The following is a 14,132-nucleotide window of genomic DNA, read 5'->3' on the forward strand; positions in this document are numbered from 1 at the left end:
GGAAAAGTTAATGTTTTATATTCCATTTCATTTAACTTTTGTTTGTGATAGACATTTAGTTCGAGTTCCCTGTGAATAACTTGATTTGCACTTAAGTATCATGTTTGCTTATGCTTTTTTCGTTTTACACCACCACCATGGCAGCCTTATCGATCAAGCATGTAGAAAGTTTTGAAGCAAACTATTGAGGAAGGAGTTTTCACCTTCTTTATTGGTATGTATCATTAACAAATGCAGATCTTGGTGAAAAAATTGACTGGCAAGATCATAACCTTTGAGAGTTAAAGCACCATTAACAATGTCACATTCATTAAAACTGATACTCTCCTCTACAAGTTTGACAATGAGATGTTTGAGTGTGTAGACCCTGATGATAGCATTGATACTGCAGAAATCATGCTCGATCGAGCCTTAGCAAACCATTCATAATTGGAAGCTCAAGATTGCTGAGGCCAGTTTTAAAACCAAAACCATGGACAAGGAGATGAATAAGATGAAGGCTGAAGTTGCCAAAACCAAGGAGTCGGAGTTGGCACTGGCTAGAGATAGGTAGAATACTACCAAGTTGCAAGAATATTTGGTTGAGTCTGTTGTGACTGCCAAGGCTAAAGAAAATGAAGACTTGAACCAAAGGTTGGTGGTGTCCGAGAAAAAGGTTGTTGACGCTTAAAAGTTGGCTGATGACCGCACTTTTCAATTGGCTGCCGGGCAGGAAAAAAAGAAAAGCGGCAGATAAGGAGAAGAAAGTAGTTGAAGACAGCACAGTGGAATCGAGGTAAAGTGTTGACAAACTAAGTGCTCATTTGCGTGAGAGTATTTCAACCAAAGATAGTTTGGATGCTTAGTTGCTCAAGGCAAAGAAATATATTGTCCTCGCCCACCGTGAGGGCTTTTGGAAGGTTGTGTGTCAAGCACTAGTGTTAGTCCTTGGGGTTGACACAAAGTTGTTTGACATAGATAAGGATGTGAAAAATGGCGAGTAGAGTAGTTAGAAGAAAACGAAGTGAATTCAAATGCTCCTCCTGCCTAGTAGTTTTGATTATTTCAAATGTAGTTCAGTAGTATTTACTAGCTTGCGTGGCATTTTTTTATGTAAGCTTTTTAGCTAAGTGTAGATCAAGTTTTGTTATATGTTTTGATCTCACTTTAAATTTATATAAATCTCATTTGTCGTGATAAAGAGTAATTTGAATCATTTTTTATGTAAGCTTTTTAGCTAAGTGTAGATCAAGTTTTGTTATATGTTTTGATCTCACTTTAAATTTATATAAATCTCATTTGTCGTGATAAAGAGTAATTTGAATCAATGATGATTCAAAGATTAAACGAGATTTTATTTCTCATGAATGAGTAATGAGTGTCAACTTTGATTCCAACATAATTATAAAATCACAATCAACTTTGATTCATGTAATAAAAATCAACACCAACTTTGACTTTCTATATTGTAAAGGCTCGGACTCAACCTTTATAAACAATGAGGCTTGGATTCGGCCTTTGGAATGGTAATGTTCACATTTGACCTCGGGGAGCAATGAGACTTGAACTCGGCCTTTAAAATATCATTTGTATCTCTTATTTTGGCTTCCTTCTTACTTCTTTTCCTCGACTTATTGACATTGGATGTGGATAAATTTATGGATTCATCAATAAGAATATAATATAACATAAATCAACATAGAAAATTTAACATGAATTGGAAAAGGATTTCATTGATTGTTTGTTTCAACAATATGGAAGCATCCTTTTACTTTACCAAATTGTCTCTCATTAAAACCTCTTCAGTCTAAATCCAATATTTTTTTATCATTTGGGAAAAAAGACTGAGTTGTGGTAATTTACGATGGACGTCAAATGTTCTTATATTCTGTCTAAGTTGTTCGATTCCATGAGTATACTCTGATATTCTTCTTTATTTTGATCTCATGGTTAAAGTGTGGTGGAGATACCTACAAAAGAGATTCTAACACTCAAGTTAGTTTGAATCTGAGGTATTTGGTATATTGAATGTTTATTACCCGATTTCCTCAGTTTCCAAGTATATGAATAGGAAGAGGGAGTTACCAGCTCGGTAACCGACCTCAAATGTTCTCGTTGAGGTGCCTGTTATTGACATGGTCAAATGTTCACAACACTCATTGCCAGACTTATGTACATAAAAATGATATATAGTTTAATTTTGTGCACTATTAGTCCAAGTATCTAATTACACTCAACAAACCAAAAATCATGATATATATAACTTATCATTTCCACATTCCAAGCAAACTGAAATCAAACAATTCTTAATTCCAATTGATCCACCCCCACTTTTCGTTGGAAGGCACAACTTTTCCCATTTGACACAAGCAATTTTATAATTGCCATCGATTTTCACCAATTTCTTTCATCCCAATTTTAGCGAAAATGAACAGTATTGTCAAAACACTGAAAAAAGAATTAAAACATAATTTTTTAATCCAAATTAAGATAGAAATTATAGACCATTTGCTTAGCAAAACAAATAGCATGGTAAGAAACATCTATCACATTTTCTGTGTTTCGTATGCAAATCAGCAAATTGTATGTACAAGATGTTTGGTGTTGCTTTCACTACTAGAAAAACGATTATTTACGATGCTATTTCTAAGACGGTTCTGAAGGATCGTCTTAGAATAGGAGGCGGTGACAATTTTGTAATTTGGGGGAGAAATAATGTTTTTTACGTTGCACATTCTATGGCGGTTAGAAAGAACCGTCTTAAAATGTAAGGTAGTGGCAATTTTGTAATTAGGGTTAATAAGTCAACGACGACTATTGCATAAGCCTGTCTTCGTACACCAGTTTAATTGCGTCTCATCATATGCCCTGGCCCCTGCTAGCTGTATGTGCTGAACTACTTTCAAACACTTAGCCGCCGCGTGCTCGACGTTCTTCTGCCCTAGCTTACGTCGTTACCATTCTACCTGAGCGAGCAAGTGAGGCTCCGCAACCACTTTCCCGACTTCGGAGCATCAAGTTCGAGCAAGAAGATGGCCAACACGGCGACAACAAGCGCCTCATCTTCGTCTGCACCGACCAGATCAGAAAACTCGTCAACCACCTCGGCCGCTCCTTCTTCCTCTCCCGCCTCTTCCACCTCCAAGTCCACGCCCACTTTGACTCCGAGGCTGACTTCGTCCTGACCGTACGCGTCTTGCCCCACGCGGTTTGCTTTTTCTCATTAGTTATATACTTATATTATGTGTATCTTTTTGGTTTGATAACTAATCATGCGCCTGTGAATTTGATGATTGTTGTGATGCAATGCACATGTTGAAATTGATGATGATGGTGTTGAACTTTTGAAGATCCTCTCCCTCATTTCATAGATTCATTTGAAAGCTGGGACGGATGCGCTGTTGAATATGACTTTTATTAGGGCTCCTTCGAATGCTCTGTTGAAGGTTGACGTTCCTCTTGTGTTCAGAGGAGAAGATGCATACTATTAGATGGGAAGTCATCTACCACATTGAAAATTGTCCTTGGGGAGGGCCTTGGTTATGGACATGCACTTTCTGAACATATACTATTAGATGCTGGCCTAATCTCCAGTACAAAAGTTCCAAAAGATAGAATGTGGGATGATGTTACTATTCAGCCGCTGGTCCAAGCTATTGTGAGGTTTGAAGATTGGATGCAGGATCTTATTTCAAGTGAATTAGTCCCTAAAGGATACATTTTGATACATAACAAAAATCTGGGGAAGGATTCTTCCATATCTCAACTAGGAAGTGTTAGCCAAGTATTCTATTTTTGTACAGTTTTAGTGGTATTGTAAATATGGGTGAGAAAATAGAAAAAACAAACTTCTTAATCAGATGGTTTTATGGAATTTAGTGTTTACACACCCGTGTCTTTTGATACAGATGTATGATGAGTTCTTCCCCATCTTACTCAACTAGTTTTAGTCAAGGGATTATACAAAGTTTGAGACATTTGATGCTGCATTGGATGAGTTCTATGGCAAAATTGAGAGCCAAAGATCTGAACAACAGCAGAAAGCCAAAGAAAACTCAGCTTTTCAGAAACTTAATAAGATTCGCCAGGATCAGGTTGGTGCTCTTGCCTTGTTGTCCAAACTAACACATTTTTGGAAAGTCAGCTGAACCATGTTGCACACTATTGTTTCTGGAATATCTCGTTCTGGATCATACTTTGGTGATTTATATTTTTTTTAATTATTAGCTTGTCACCTATTTATACGTTGTTACACTGAATGTTCAATTCAATTCCAATGGCATCATATTCTTATTTGATTTTATAATGAAGTATGCCTCTGCTTATTTCTAATCGGCACCTTTCATTATTAAACTTACTAGTCTTAGGATCCTCTCAAGGTTACAGCAGTGGTGTAATTTGTAACCTTCAAATTTGTATGGATTTTTTGTTGTCTGTTGTGATGAAACAACATAGAGCTTGTTTAAATTTGGCATTAATTTACAGGAAAGAATTTAAGCTCAAGTTTTGGGCACTCAAAAATACTCATGATTTGGGCACTCAAAATATGTTTACTCCTTCCGTCTTTTTTATAAGACCCAAATGAAAAGTAATGCTCGGTCTTCTTCATAAGACCCAATTCATAATATCTCTTACATTAATTATTTTTTCACAAAAATACCCTTAATTATGAGTTATATTTCTGAGTTCAATAAATAATACATGAAATGCATTGATGTCTTAGGCTCTTTGGAAGTGTAACTTTGTTTCCATCTCTCATGTCGTATATGTGCTTCCTAATTCCTTTATTATATCTATCTCTTCCATTTTGCCAAATATAGTAGTTTGGGTTATGCTACTTGAAATTGTATTTCTCTTGCTAGACAGGGACAGAAAAACAAGGGTCTGTTTGGTTTCATAAATTTTTTTATGTTTTCATATCTTATTTTTATTAATAACATGATAGAAATGGAGACAAAACATGTGTTTTGAACCAAACAAGCTCTAAATTCCCTATTCTCTCAATCTCTTTTTGATTCATTAGAGGGTAAATTGTAACCAAATGCATTTATGTTTTGAGTACTGGCTTCAATCTATAAATTAAAACAATAATTTATGATTGAATGTAGTAACACAGGACACAAATATAACTTCAAAAAATAATATTTGATACTCAGCATAATTTGTCTCATTTCTGCTGTGTAGGAAAATGAGTACATGCTTTGAGGAAAGAAGCTGATCACTGTGTTAAGATGGCAAAATTGATAGAATATAATTTGGAAGATGTGGATTCTGCTATATTAGCTGTTCGTGTAGCTCTTGCAAAGGGTATGAACTAGGATGACCTTGCTCGAATGGTGAAGGAAGAAAAGAAAGCTGGAAACCCAGTAACTAGTCTCATTGATAAGCTTCATCTCGACAGGAACTGCATGACTTTACTGTTAAGCAACAATCTTGATGAAATGAATGATGATGAGAAGACACTCCCTGTGGATAAGGTTTTATTTTTTTATTTATTGTATAAAAGAATAAATTCTTATAGGTTGTTCTATGTCAATAAGTCTTTATTATCAATTTTTCATTAACTTATTATCTTGGCATTGTCACTATCATCGCTGATTTTCTATACATTTTTATACATGTGGATTTTTTATGCTTTCCCCTTGAATGTTTAACATTAGTAACTATAGTGTGTTTATGTTCAAGGTTGAAGTTGATTTAGCTCTCTTAGCACATGCCAATGCTCGGAGGTGGTATGAGCAGAAGAAAAAGAAAGAGAGCAAACAGGAAAAAACTATAATTGCCCATGAAAAGGCTTTTAAAGCTGCGGAGAGAAAGACTCGCCTACAGCTTAATCAGGTGGTTAGAAATTGTATTTGTGAATCTTTAATCTATATTGCAAATTGATATGTAGTTATTAGATTGCTTTCCCATAAATTGTAGAAGAAACTTAGAAAAAAGTAAATGTGTGGTCTGTGATGGGAAGAATTAAGAAACATAATTAGTTTATTTGAATTTCTAAGAAGTTTATTGGATCATTACCATTTTATATATCATATGCATTATAAATCGGTTACTTAAATGGGTTTCCATTTGTGGTAGGACATACAAGTTTCAGTTTGCACTCACGTTTAGAAATATGCCATTATCAGATCGTAATACTTATCTTGGAATTCCTCTCATTCTTAATGTATATATAATATAACACATCGATATGCAAGCTCTTAGTCTGATTTTTCCATTCTTGATTGCTTTATTTAACTACTAATTAATTGTGTAATTTTCTCTTTTTTATTTTTTATCAAGTTTATTTCCAGAAAAAAACTGTTGCCTCAATTTCACATATGCGTAAAGTCTACTGGTTTGAGAAATTTATTTGGATCATTAGCAGTGAGAACTATTTGGTTATCAGTGGACGTGATGCACAACAAAATGAGATGATAGTGAAGCGTTATATGTCAAAAGGAGATCTGTGAGTATTTCTTGTTATATTATACTCCTAGATTCCTAGCTCCCTAAGGCTAAAGCTTAAATGTTGATGAAAAAATGTTTTTGAGCAATGGTGAAAATAAATATGATTCAGATGCTATCTTCTTTTTCCTCATGTGCATCTGCTACATCTGCTCTGTCTCTTTGTCCTTTTTCATAGAAGGGCACTTTATTCCTTGGTTAGACTTGTTTTCTACATTTCACTTGATATTACCGGTAGTTATGATATCTTCGTTGGCCATGGTTATGTCATTTGTAATAAATGAACTAGTGTATATTGATATTCTCAGTAGCAACTTAAAGCGCATGGAACATCTGTTATCTCTAACCAGAATTCAGAAATAAAAATGATTATATTCTACTTTAAAATGTGCTAACTTTTTTCCGTTTGAAGTATGGTTTGATTTCTGATTCTCTCATTTTTTTTATTTTGTTTGTATAATAGATATATACATGTTGATCTGCATGGAGCTTCTAGTACAGTTATCAAGAATCACAAGCCTGCACAACCAATTCCACCTCTGGAATGTAGGTCTGCCATAGCCAGGCCTGGGATTCGAAAATTGTTACTAGTGCCTGGTGGCTTTATCCTCATCAGGTTAGTAAAACTGCTCCTATAGGTTATTAAATAATTGGAACTAATAAAATTTTATAACAATTATATATGTGTGTTTATAATATAAAACGATGTATATGCATTAATTTTTTGACATACACTATTAATTAGTTGAGTGTGTTTTTAATTATGAGAAAATTCACCTTATTATTCTTTCCTACAGAATATTTGAATTGTATAAACTATAAAGTCTTCCATATTGCTTGTTCTATCTTTTCACTATAATGAAAAAGTTGTTGAAATGTCCTCTTAGATTGAATGCACAGTGCCTTAAAGCTACCAGAGAACCAACAAAAAAAAAATAAAAAAGCTCACCAAAAACAAAAAAGAAATTACATTCTAAGATGGTTAGATATACTAAGTCGGTTATTTGCATAACCGTCGTAGAAAGACAACTACACTAATGACTTGCTAAGACGATTATTTCAATAATCATTTTAGTATGTCTAACCTTCTAAGACGGCTATCCCAATAACCGTCTTAGATTCCCAACTACACTAATGACATTCTAAGACGGTTATTCCAATAACCATCTTAGTATCTCTAACCTTTCTAAGACGATCGGTTATTGGAATAACCATCTTAGAAGGTCTAGTATACTAAGACGGTTCCAAAACCGTCGTTGTATATATTTTGACATTTTACGACATACTTATTTACGATGATTTAAAATCGTCGTAGAAGGTTCAATAGAACCGACTTAGAAAACACTAATTCTAGTAATGTCTTAACAGAAAAATATACTAGTAATTAATGGAAAACTAGATTTTGAATTTTTGTAGTAAAGCTTTTTAGCACACTATTTGCATAATAATGAATTATGAAATCATATAAATAATCTAAAATCCATGAATTGTTTAATGCATCTACAAGACTAACTAATATAGCACACCCACACAACACAAAAGAATATCCACTACTAAAAAAAAGCTCCTTTTACATCGCTATATCCACGTCGGTTTAAGATAAAATGATGTAAAATAAATTGCGGTGGCATTTTCGTAAATAATGGGAAGTGTTTTACATCATTTTTTAAGAGAACGTCTTTGAAATTAGACCATCTATGTCGGTTATTTAAAATTGTCGTTGAAGGGCACAAAAACCTAACACGTACGCATCTGTTTTACTCTCTCTTTCTCTCTCTTCTAACAGTAGTATTCATTCACCCTAATTAAAATCCACAAACCCAATTTTCTTTTTTCTCTCTTTCCTCTCATCACTTCGTAATTTCTCTTCCACTGTGAAACCTTAGACCCAACTGCGAGTGCGGGGCCAAGCCATGTCCCTCAACCGCATCTTCTCTATGGCCCACCGCTTCGACCGATGGGCCTCCACCCTCTCCTCCCTCCGATCCATCTCTACCTCCGCCGCCATTGTGGCTCCCTCCGCCTCCCGCCCCTCTTCCCCCCACCGCCGAGGCTGTGAAGTCCAAGCTTCGGCAGCTCGAGAACCCCGATCCTCGGTTCCTGAAGCACGGGTCACTTCAGCCCACCCTCTCTAGCCACATGCGCATCCTTTCCTCCCCGGAGACGCACATGAACATGCTTCCCAATGGCCTTCGCATTGCCACTGAGTCCACCCTCAGTGCCCGCACCGCCACCGTTGGCGTCTGGAATCGATGTCGGGTCATTGTTCGAGACTAAGGAGACCAATGACACCACACACTTCTTCGAACACGTAATAAGAATAAGATACTTCATACTTGTCCCTTTTTTTTACGTCCTTTGGATATTATTGTTTGTTTGTTTATTTATTTGCTCATTTGGTGTTGAATTTTGTGCGTTTGTGTGTGAAGGGAAACATTCCCGGTGGAGCAAGAAGATCTACACAAGAAGTGGAAGTTGGTGAGTAAGAGGTTGAGAAAATTTCACCAATGTGTTGTGCTTCCTGTAGGTTGCTTATCTAGTGGACTCTGTAGGCATCACGCAATTCTCTTCAAGGTGAAGAATATGTTTCCTTGTTATTGTATCATTTGGATGCGTTTAGACGTTAGTGTTGCTGTTTTGCCTAATTGTTTTCGTAATCTCAGATTAGTTATTTACTTATTTGAAGTAATTTGATTTTATTTTGGTTTTGCGGATGCAGTGATTGGCTGGTAGTTGGCAGTTTCCACGTTGATGGTTTGCTTGTTGCTTCTATTTGTGTATGTCGATGCTGATTTTAATAATCTTTCTGATTTTCAGGCCGAATCATGCACAAGCGCACCTTTGGTTCTAAACTCGTCTTTTATGACCTGCACAGTGGTGGCTTCAAGGTCTAGGTTATGGCTGATGCGAGGTGCCCAAAATTGTTATTCAACTTTGTGTAACATTATGTATCAAATTAATATTAGATCAATTATTAGACTTCTTACACACGTAGGGATGTTGTTGAACCAGGTGAATAAACCTATTAGTATTAGACATGGCTGAACATTTTTGTTAAATAGTTAAATTAGAGGAATAATCTGAAAGAATATGTATGCCATATAATCTAAAATAGTCTCTCATGGAAGTCCATTTGATTTTTTTATGCTCTAGCATAATCTGCATTATCCTTTTGAGGCTTTTATTATAATTTTATTACACAAATACCGTAGGCTAATATGTAGTGAAGTCTTTTGATATTGTACCATTGATTTTGCATAGTGTTCTTTATACTACTTTGATTAGGTGCTACATTGCATTATAAAAGGATAAGTATTTAGTGGTAATAATTCAAATATTGAAAATGTAATTAAGAGGTTACTTTGTAATGCCATATTCTATGGTACTCCTTGTTATAATGTCATGTTCTGTTGGTGTAATTGGCTTTGTTCAATCTTTCCTCCTAGTTTCATTTATTCCTTTTGTTACTATTAGTTAACATTTCAAACATTTAATATTCCATTTTTCTTCTCACTATATCCTAAGAGTTGAAGATGGCTGCTCTACTGTCTGCTATAGTGGTTTTGTAGGTCTGGAAGTGCCTTTCCTCCACAGGATCTCTCTTGGTAATGAATAATTATCATATATCATTATTGGATAACTATCAACTATGCTTATGCACTTAATCACTAATTATTATTATTATTATTATTATTATTATTATTATTATTATTATTATTATTATTATTATTATTATTATTATTATTATTATTATTATTATTTATAACGTAAACAGATGGCAGTCGTTGTATGGTTGGTTGCAGGGTTCTTTGGAGATTTTTTTCTTGGGAGCATGTGATTCAGAGTTTGACTATGGCAATCTGCCTAAAGGATTTACTGAAGCTGCGTACTTGTGTCATTACTATGCTAAATTGTGTATAGAAAATAAAAGATTCACATGATTCACGTCAGTTAATATTATTGTTATTATTATTATTTCCCAATAAGGTCATGTTGTTGTTACATTTCTGGATGCAATTTTGAGCAAAACACTTTGTGGTACCCTTGCCTTGTTAGCTGGTCGTGGCTGTGGGAAATCAGCTGCCCTTGGTTTATCTATTGTTGGTGCTATTGTTGTCGGGTACTATGCTTTTTAGACATAAAGATATCTCAGATATGTTCATTTGTGATAGAGAAGACAATTTTTTTAGGATCTTATAAGGAAATTATCTGTGTAGGTATTCAAATATCTTTGTAACTGCACCCAACCCTGATAATTTGAAAACCTTGTTTGAATTTATACTCAAGGGTTTTTAGGCACTTCACTACAAGGTATAGGTTCTCTCTCTCATTGACATCTATAACAATTATTGCTTAAATAAGATACATTTAGAGATGTATGTGAAACCTGAATTGTAATTGGAACTGTAACTGTCACATCTAGTTTTACGACTGACTTTTGTTGAAAAATCTATTTATAGATGTATAGTGATAACTGAAAGCTAACAAAGTGTAACTAACTACAGAGAACCCTAATTAAAAAATCTCTTAAGTTAGCCTTGAGTCCAACTCTTCACTAGTTTTTCTTCAATATGATTTGCCAGTGCTATTTGCTCTCCTTCCTACTTGTTTAACAAATATTTGATGACTTAGATTAGTTAATTTCATGTAGTCTTTTTTTGTTTTTTTAAATTCCATTTAAAAATATGTAAATACGAATTTGTGGAATTTTTAAGTATTTCTTTCATGTAGTGTTTTTTTGTTTTTTCAGCTTCTCTTTGTGTATGCTGTAAGAGATAATATCATCGATCCTGTCAAAGATGAGGTCTTGGTCCTCTGAATTTTTCTGAAAAATAATTATTTAATTTAGGAATTTGTCTTACGAATTATAATAACTTTATATAAAAAATTATAATAACTTGTATTTTGTATGAATTTGTCTTAGGAATTTTTATTTTGTTAATCTCTTGTAATTAATATTAAAATTTATTTATAAAATTAATATTTAAATGATAGATTAAATATAAATAATTTGTGAACCTCTTATTTTGATTTAATGTATCATTTAAATATTTATTTAATAAATAAATTTTACAATTAATATTAATTACAATCATGCTAATATAAATTATTTTTAATTATTTATATTTTTTCTGATGGGATATTATTCAGAAAAAATATCAATAATTAAAAATAATATTTAATCCAAGGACAATGCTTACATAAGCACCGTCTTTGAAAGTTTGCTTTCTAAGATGTTGATGACGTAAGCACCATCTTAGAAGGCTAACTTTTAAAGACAGTGCTGACATAAACATCATCTTTGAAAAGTTGCTCCCATTCTAAGACAGTGTTTTTTGACCCGTCGTTGAAAGGTTTAACTTTCCACGACGGTCAACAACCGTCATTGTATCCTATTTTTTTTACCATCTATGAAAAACATTTTTATAGTAGTGATCGCTGCCTCTTTATTATTATAGAAAATGAATGACAACAACACACCCCGCCACGTATTGCATAAAGTTAAAATTACTCACATATTAAACTTGATACCTTGGTCTGAGCCTAGTTTGGGGTTAGATCATGCGGACCGGGTGTAGCATTGCGTGCTCCAAGGTTCACCTTTAACAAATATCATATGTTAAATAAAACTTAAATGCATAATAAATATGCTAAAAACACTTACTCAGTATATTAAATATCTTATTATTAAATCATTTTTTAAAATAATTTATTCAATGCATATTGAATATAGTCAAAAAACTCATTCAATGCATAATGAATACAGTAAAAAAAAATAGTTAATGCAAAATAAATATAGTAAAAAAAACATTATTCAATACAATGATGAATATAATACAGTAGAAGTATTTAATTAAATGTTTTATTCAATACATAATGAATACAATAATAGTTTATTAAATAATTTATTCAATGCATAATAAATATAATATTTTTTCAAAGTATTAAATATTTTATTATAAATTAAATAAATGATTAGTTAAACAAATTTATTTTTTGTAAAATAGATATACTTATTTATAAATACATGTAAACAATATGTAAACTAATTGCTACTTTATACAACAAAGTTACAAAATTTGACACATAGGTTTTAAGTTTTTATTGGTGAAGTTTGTTCTTAGTTATGCTATTGACTACAAAATCATTCATTATTCTGTGCTATATTCCCAGCAATACTGCAAAATATGTTTTTTACATCGGTTATTTAGGACTTTCAACATTGGTTATCAACCGATGTTGAAAGTATCGACGTTGAAAGTATTATCGTTAACATCAGTTTAACCAATGTTAACGTCAAAATGACAACATTGGTTATTTAAATAACCGATGTTATATAATAAGAATTACACACAAAAAGGTATCAAGGTTCATACCAGCGTTGACAGTTAACATCGGTTTTTGTAGAAAACCAATGTTAACTTCTAAAACGTTAACATCAGTTTTTATAGAAAATCGATGTTAACTTCTAAAACGTTAACATCGGTTTTTGGAAAAATCGATGTTGTTTGTGTAGATTAATATCAGTTTTTTTAAAAAAATTGATCTTATTATTAGGAATTTTTTTAATATACTATCTGTTTTTCAATAAACCCAAAAATTAACCTGCAAATTTGAAATCAGAACACACAGCACAACATATTTCATTTGCATTCGGTTTTGAAACAGTTTTTAGCACAAAACTAGCTAGTAAACTATCAATTGTAAAAAATCAATTGATAAATATCAATAAAGAATTTATTAATAACTATCAATAAAGAATATTCAATGTTAAAAGGAAACATCAATGGTAAAAAATGTAAAACAAGCCAGTAAACTAATTAAGTAAACTAAAATTACAAAGTTCCTTAACATCCTAAGTTTGATTTCTAACTTTGAGATAATACTTTGCCCATTGGATGCGAAGTGCATTCAATCTCTCTGCTTCCAATGGTCTAACATCATTAAAATACTGCATGATAAAATAAAACATAAGTTAATAATATACTACCAATGATAACAAAATCAAATTTGTTTGAAATAAACAATTACCATTTCCCAATTATTCTTGAAACTTCCTAAGATTATAGTTGACATCCAGTGCATCACATAGTAGCCACACTCAATGCTTCCTTTTTGTCGATTACACTAAATACATAATGAAATTTAGATATTCAATGTTAACTACAAATTAGTGTACACAAACATAAAATATATATAAGTAGAAGCATTGTTTAAATCACTTACTTTAACAACAATCCACCTAGCACCAACCTTGGATTTAGGTTGTGGAGTATCGTCAAGTCCTTTCAAAGCACTGTTGAATACAAGGAACGTTTAAATATTGATGTTGTCGACTAATGCTAATGCAAATGTATTGAAAAACAACACTGACCTGTTAATTATTCCTTTCAAGTAGTTGTCTAGCCTATTATGCAAGGAACAAAACCAGACGACAAGATTTTCCTTAGGCAAAAGGATGACCATTTGCCAATGTGCACTGTAGTGGAGACCAATATAGGTTATTGTAGTATTATACATTATTTAAATTCATTTGTTCAATTTAACATACTCATTCAGATAGGCTCCTAGGTAGACATCCCGTTTTGAATTCTGCATCCAATTCTTCATGTAACTTTCTAATTCAAATTGTGAGTGTCCAGATCTCTGGATGGACCGTGGCTCGAGGAATCCATACACATCGGAATCCCCGCTCGCATACT

General features: G+C 33.1%; 1 protein-coding gene and 1 pseudogene across 1 annotated transcript; one reads left to right on the top strand and one right to left on the bottom strand.

The window, feature by feature from the left end:
* Positions 1-472: 472 nt before the first annotated feature.
* On the top strand, positions 473-11,248 carry LOC102663425 (nuclear export mediator factor NEMF-like; annotated as a pseudogene).
* Positions 11,249-13,285: 2,037 nt separating this feature from the next.
* On the bottom strand, positions 13,286-14,028 carry LOC102663555 (uncharacterized). Its single transcript, XM_006589806.1, has 5 exons — positions 13,982-14,028; positions 13,805-13,909; positions 13,657-13,726; positions 13,462-13,557; positions 13,286-13,381 (listed from the first exon to the last, which is right to left on the bottom strand). Exons 1-5 carry the CDS (start codon positions 14,026-14,028, stop codon positions 13,286-13,288), a joined length of 414 nt encoding a protein of 137 aa, XP_006589869.1.
* Positions 14,029-14,132: the final 104 nt, after the last annotated feature.

The sequence above is a fragment of the Glycine max genome, chromosome 10, assembly GCF_000004515.6.
Source record: "Glycine max cultivar Williams 82 chromosome 10, Glycine_max_v4.0, whole genome shotgun sequence".
NCBI lineage: Eukaryota > Viridiplantae > Streptophyta > Magnoliopsida > Fabales > Fabaceae > Glycine > Glycine max.